Raw genomic sequence first — 3,909 nt, 5'->3', positions numbered from 1 at the left:
ATGAACTGAATTTTCCTCACTTGTTCAATACACAGGCCAACCAGACCTACAGCGGTTCCTATCCACCAGCCGTCATGTACGATCACGATGGCATGTCTCCCACGGAACGCATCGCCTTCCTCAAGTGGCGTACGAAGAAAGTTAAAAAAGGAGCCTTGTTTGACTTGCAAGATGTGGATGCCTTCCGGTAGGACTTCATGACGGAGTGCGGCGTGGATCCCTTTGTAGAGCTGGTGACACTCCCTTCGCTCTCCGCAAAAAATCTTCCGAAAACTCTTTCTGAAACCCAAAACTATAGCCATTATCCCACCTTAAGGCTACTAACCAGAGAGAAGATATTCCCAGGCCTGTATGAACTGGTTATGTTATCTCATGGAGACCGACCCCAATCTGCACATCCAGCACGCCAAGAATGGGGTCGAAAAGATGTTCATGTCCGGAGAGGGTAATCATCATTACAGGGTGAATGGCTATGATCCAGCGACAGGCACCATGTATGAATTCATGGGCTCTTTCTGGTATGGGTGCTGCTCCTGTTGCAAGACCAAACGTGGAGAACCTCATGCCGTCCTGTGCACAGTGATGGGAGCACGTTATACCAACACCCACTATCGCCTGGGCCTCTTGAAGCAACACCCTGATGTGAAGCGTATCGTCACCCTGTGGGAATGCGACTTTAAAGCCCAGCAACTGTCAGACCCAGCTTTGCTCGCTTTCATGCAGGGACCCCACTGTACCAACCTACCTGCCCCGCTAAACCCTCGCGACGCCTTCCATGGAGGACGAACCAATGCCACCCGATTATGCTACGAGGCCCAAGAAGGTGAAACCATCAAGTATATTGATATCTGTTCACTTTATCCCTACATTTGCAAGACCAGAGAGTTTCCCACGGGACATCCGACCCTCTACCATCAACCTCCTGTGGAGAAGTTGTTTGATCTGAAAGGTCTTATCCATTGTCATGTCCTACTCCCGACACACCTCTACCATCCGCTCCTGCCCTACAGATCGGGTGGAAAACTGCTCACTCCTTTGTGCCGCACATGTGCCGAAACCCGGTCACAGACGTCCTGCGAGCACACGGGCGAAGAGAGGGCCTGGGTGGGCACGTACACCACCACAGAACTCCATGAAGCCGTGAAGAAGTATGGCTACAAAGTGCTTTAGATCTACGAGGCTTGGCATTTCGACACCTTTGAGAAGTATGACCCCGACACCCAGGAAGGAGGACTCTTTGCCCCTTATATCGACCATTTTTTCAAGATGAAGTTCGAAGCCATCGGATACCCTGAGGGATGTACCAATCACGATGCCTACATCAAGGAGATCCATCGGAAAGAAGGCATCCGGCTGAACAAGGACCACAACAAGAAGAACCCAGGACGCCGCTCTATTGCCAAGCTCTGTCTTAATTCGCTCTGGGGCAAGTACGGACAGCGCTTAGACTATGGTCAGTCTGTCTATATGAGTGATCCTGCCAAGTACTTTGCTCTGTTGAGAGATGAACAAAATACCATAGACGATATCACCTTCATCAACGAACATATTATGAAGGTGACCTATACCCGCAAGGAAGAATTCCTCACACCCCATCCTAATTCCAATGACGTTGTGGCTGCTTGGGTCACCACACAAGGGCGTCTCGAGCTGTACAAGACCCTCAGCCCATTGGGTCGCAGGGCCTTGTACTTCGACACGTACAGCGTCTTATACATTCATCGACCCGGGGAATGGAATCCAGAGCTGGGCAATTCGTTGGGTGATTTTACAGACGAACTGAACGGAAACACCATCAAGACGTTTGTGTCAGGAGGTCCCAAAAACTATGGCTATGAGTTAATGAACCCAAGACCCGATTGAACGTGCACGACCTGCAAAGTGCGAGGGTTCACCTTGAATTATAGAAACCAACAACACCTCAACTTTGACACTATGAAAGGACTGCTTAAGGGACAATGGCCTGGGAAGGAGGGGGAGAAAATCAGCGTGGATTACCACCATCAGCATGGGAACGATCTTGTGACCCAACCCACCAAAAAAGACTACCGCACCATTTACGACAAGCGATACATTGTCTATGACGCAACCACAGGCCTGCCTGTAGACACGCTCCCCTTTGGGTACAGAGACTAATGATGTTCCTCACGCTATGTTGGCTGCTGGTGATTTATCTTGAAGACAGACGTGTTCGGAGAGCATACCATGCTCTGCTCACTTCCATCCATGAAGCCATGAAGCCATGAACCCACGGACCGAAAGTGGATCGACATACACCACCCCGAGAGACTAAAATAACAGGATCGAAATCTAACTAATGAGACGCTAGGGTTTTGGACCAATCAGAGACTGTCCCCGCCCTGGACGGCCCTCTGAATTGGTCGAAACACCATTGTGCTTTCTCTCCCATGATACAAGCCTGACCCTATGGAAAAGAAACACAATGGGTGTGCCACACGGGGTGACGTGTGGGACAGAAACCAAACAATGAGAAGGTCTGGTTCTTCACCAATGAGGTCGGATTTTCCACCAATCAGGAAGCAGGGTTTCAGTGCCTTTAAATACGACAGACGTTCTCTTGCCATCACTTTTCACTGGACTGTCCAAGCAACACCATCATGTTCACCTGGGAGAAGGAGGAGGATTCTGGACTGGATTCACCCCGGCTACAACATTCTATGGAAAAGGAAGAGGAGAAAAGGCTCCCCGACGCCATTACCCCCAAGGCTGCTCGTCAGAGCGCTCCGGCTGCCTCCTCCTCCTCTTGAGAAGAAAAGGCACCCTTCCCGGCGACAGAGGACTAGAGCACTCCGATCCCCTCCTCAGGAAAAGAAGATCCTCAAGGCTGCTCGTCAGAACGCTCCGCCACCCTCCCTCGGAGAAGGAGGAGGAGGAAAAAGCTCCCCGACAGCGGATCCTCAAGGCTGCACGTCAAGAGCACCCCGGCTACAGGAGGTGTTAAGAAACATATCATGACACACCCGCACCCACACCCTGAAGAGCCTAAAGAGCCGACATCATCACAGGAGACGCCATTCGCCAACTGTAGCTACTTTGGTCGTTGGCAACCATGCTGTTACTGTGGCTGAGTGCCACGGCCCTAAAAAAGCTAGGATGACGTTTCCGTTTCCCGTTCGTGTTCCCGTTCATGTTTCCCGTTTCCGGTTCCCGTTCCTGTTTTTTCATCTTCTCCAAACGGCCCTTTCAGGGCCACCCATCTCTCCCGAAAGATCGCTTTCATCCTTGCTTTGACTACCCTCCACCTCCACCACTACCCACCAAACCAAAACAAAGAACCCGCCTCCTTCCTCCTCCCGCCTCCTCCCCGCCCCCCGCCTTCCCGCCGCAGCCGCCATGTTGGAGGCGCACGCCCTCCCGGAACCGGAAGTGCCGCCATCTTGGATGCGCACGCCTGACCACACACAGAGGACCACAGTATATGTATCTGACAACACACAGACGACCACAGTGTATGTATTTGACAACACACAGAGGAACACAGTGTATGTATCTGATAACACAGAGAGGGCCACAGTATATCTGTTTGACAACACACAGACGACAACAGTGTATGTGTTTGACAACACACAGGGGACCACAGTGTATGTATTTGACAACACATAGAGGACCACAGTATATCTATTTGACAACACACAGACGGCAACAGTGTATGTGTTTGACAACACACAGGGGACCACAGTGTATGTATCTGACAACACACAGGGGACCACAGTGTATGTATCTGACAACACACAGGGGACTACAGTGTATGTATCTGACAACACACAGGGGACCACAGTGTATGTTTCTGACAACACACAGGGGACCACAGTGTATGTATTTAACAACACACTGGGGACCACAGTGTATGTATTTGACAACACACAGGGGACAACAGTATATGTTTCT

At 50.9% G+C, this 3,909-nt stretch overlaps 1 protein-coding gene across 1 annotated transcript; it reads left to right on the top strand.

Moving 5' to 3' along the window:
• The first annotated feature begins 372 nt into the window (after positions 1-372).
• LOC124127203 lies at positions 373-1,170 on the top strand. The gene has a single exon (XM_046490652.2). The coding sequence runs from the start codon at positions 373-375 to the stop codon at positions 1,168-1,170; it is 798 nt and encodes a 265-aa protein (XP_046346608.2).
• Positions 1,171-3,909: the final 2,739 nt, after the last annotated feature.

Source organism: Haliotis rufescens, unplaced genomic scaffold (assembly GCF_023055435.1).
Source record: "Haliotis rufescens isolate VD_foot unplaced genomic scaffold, xgHalRufe1.0.p SCAF_2, whole genome shotgun sequence".
Lineage (NCBI taxonomy): Eukaryota > Metazoa > Mollusca > Gastropoda > Lepetellida > Haliotidae > Haliotis > Haliotis rufescens.
The sequence above is the reverse complement of the archived record's forward strand: the minus strand, read 5'-3'. Positions and strand labels throughout refer to the sequence as shown.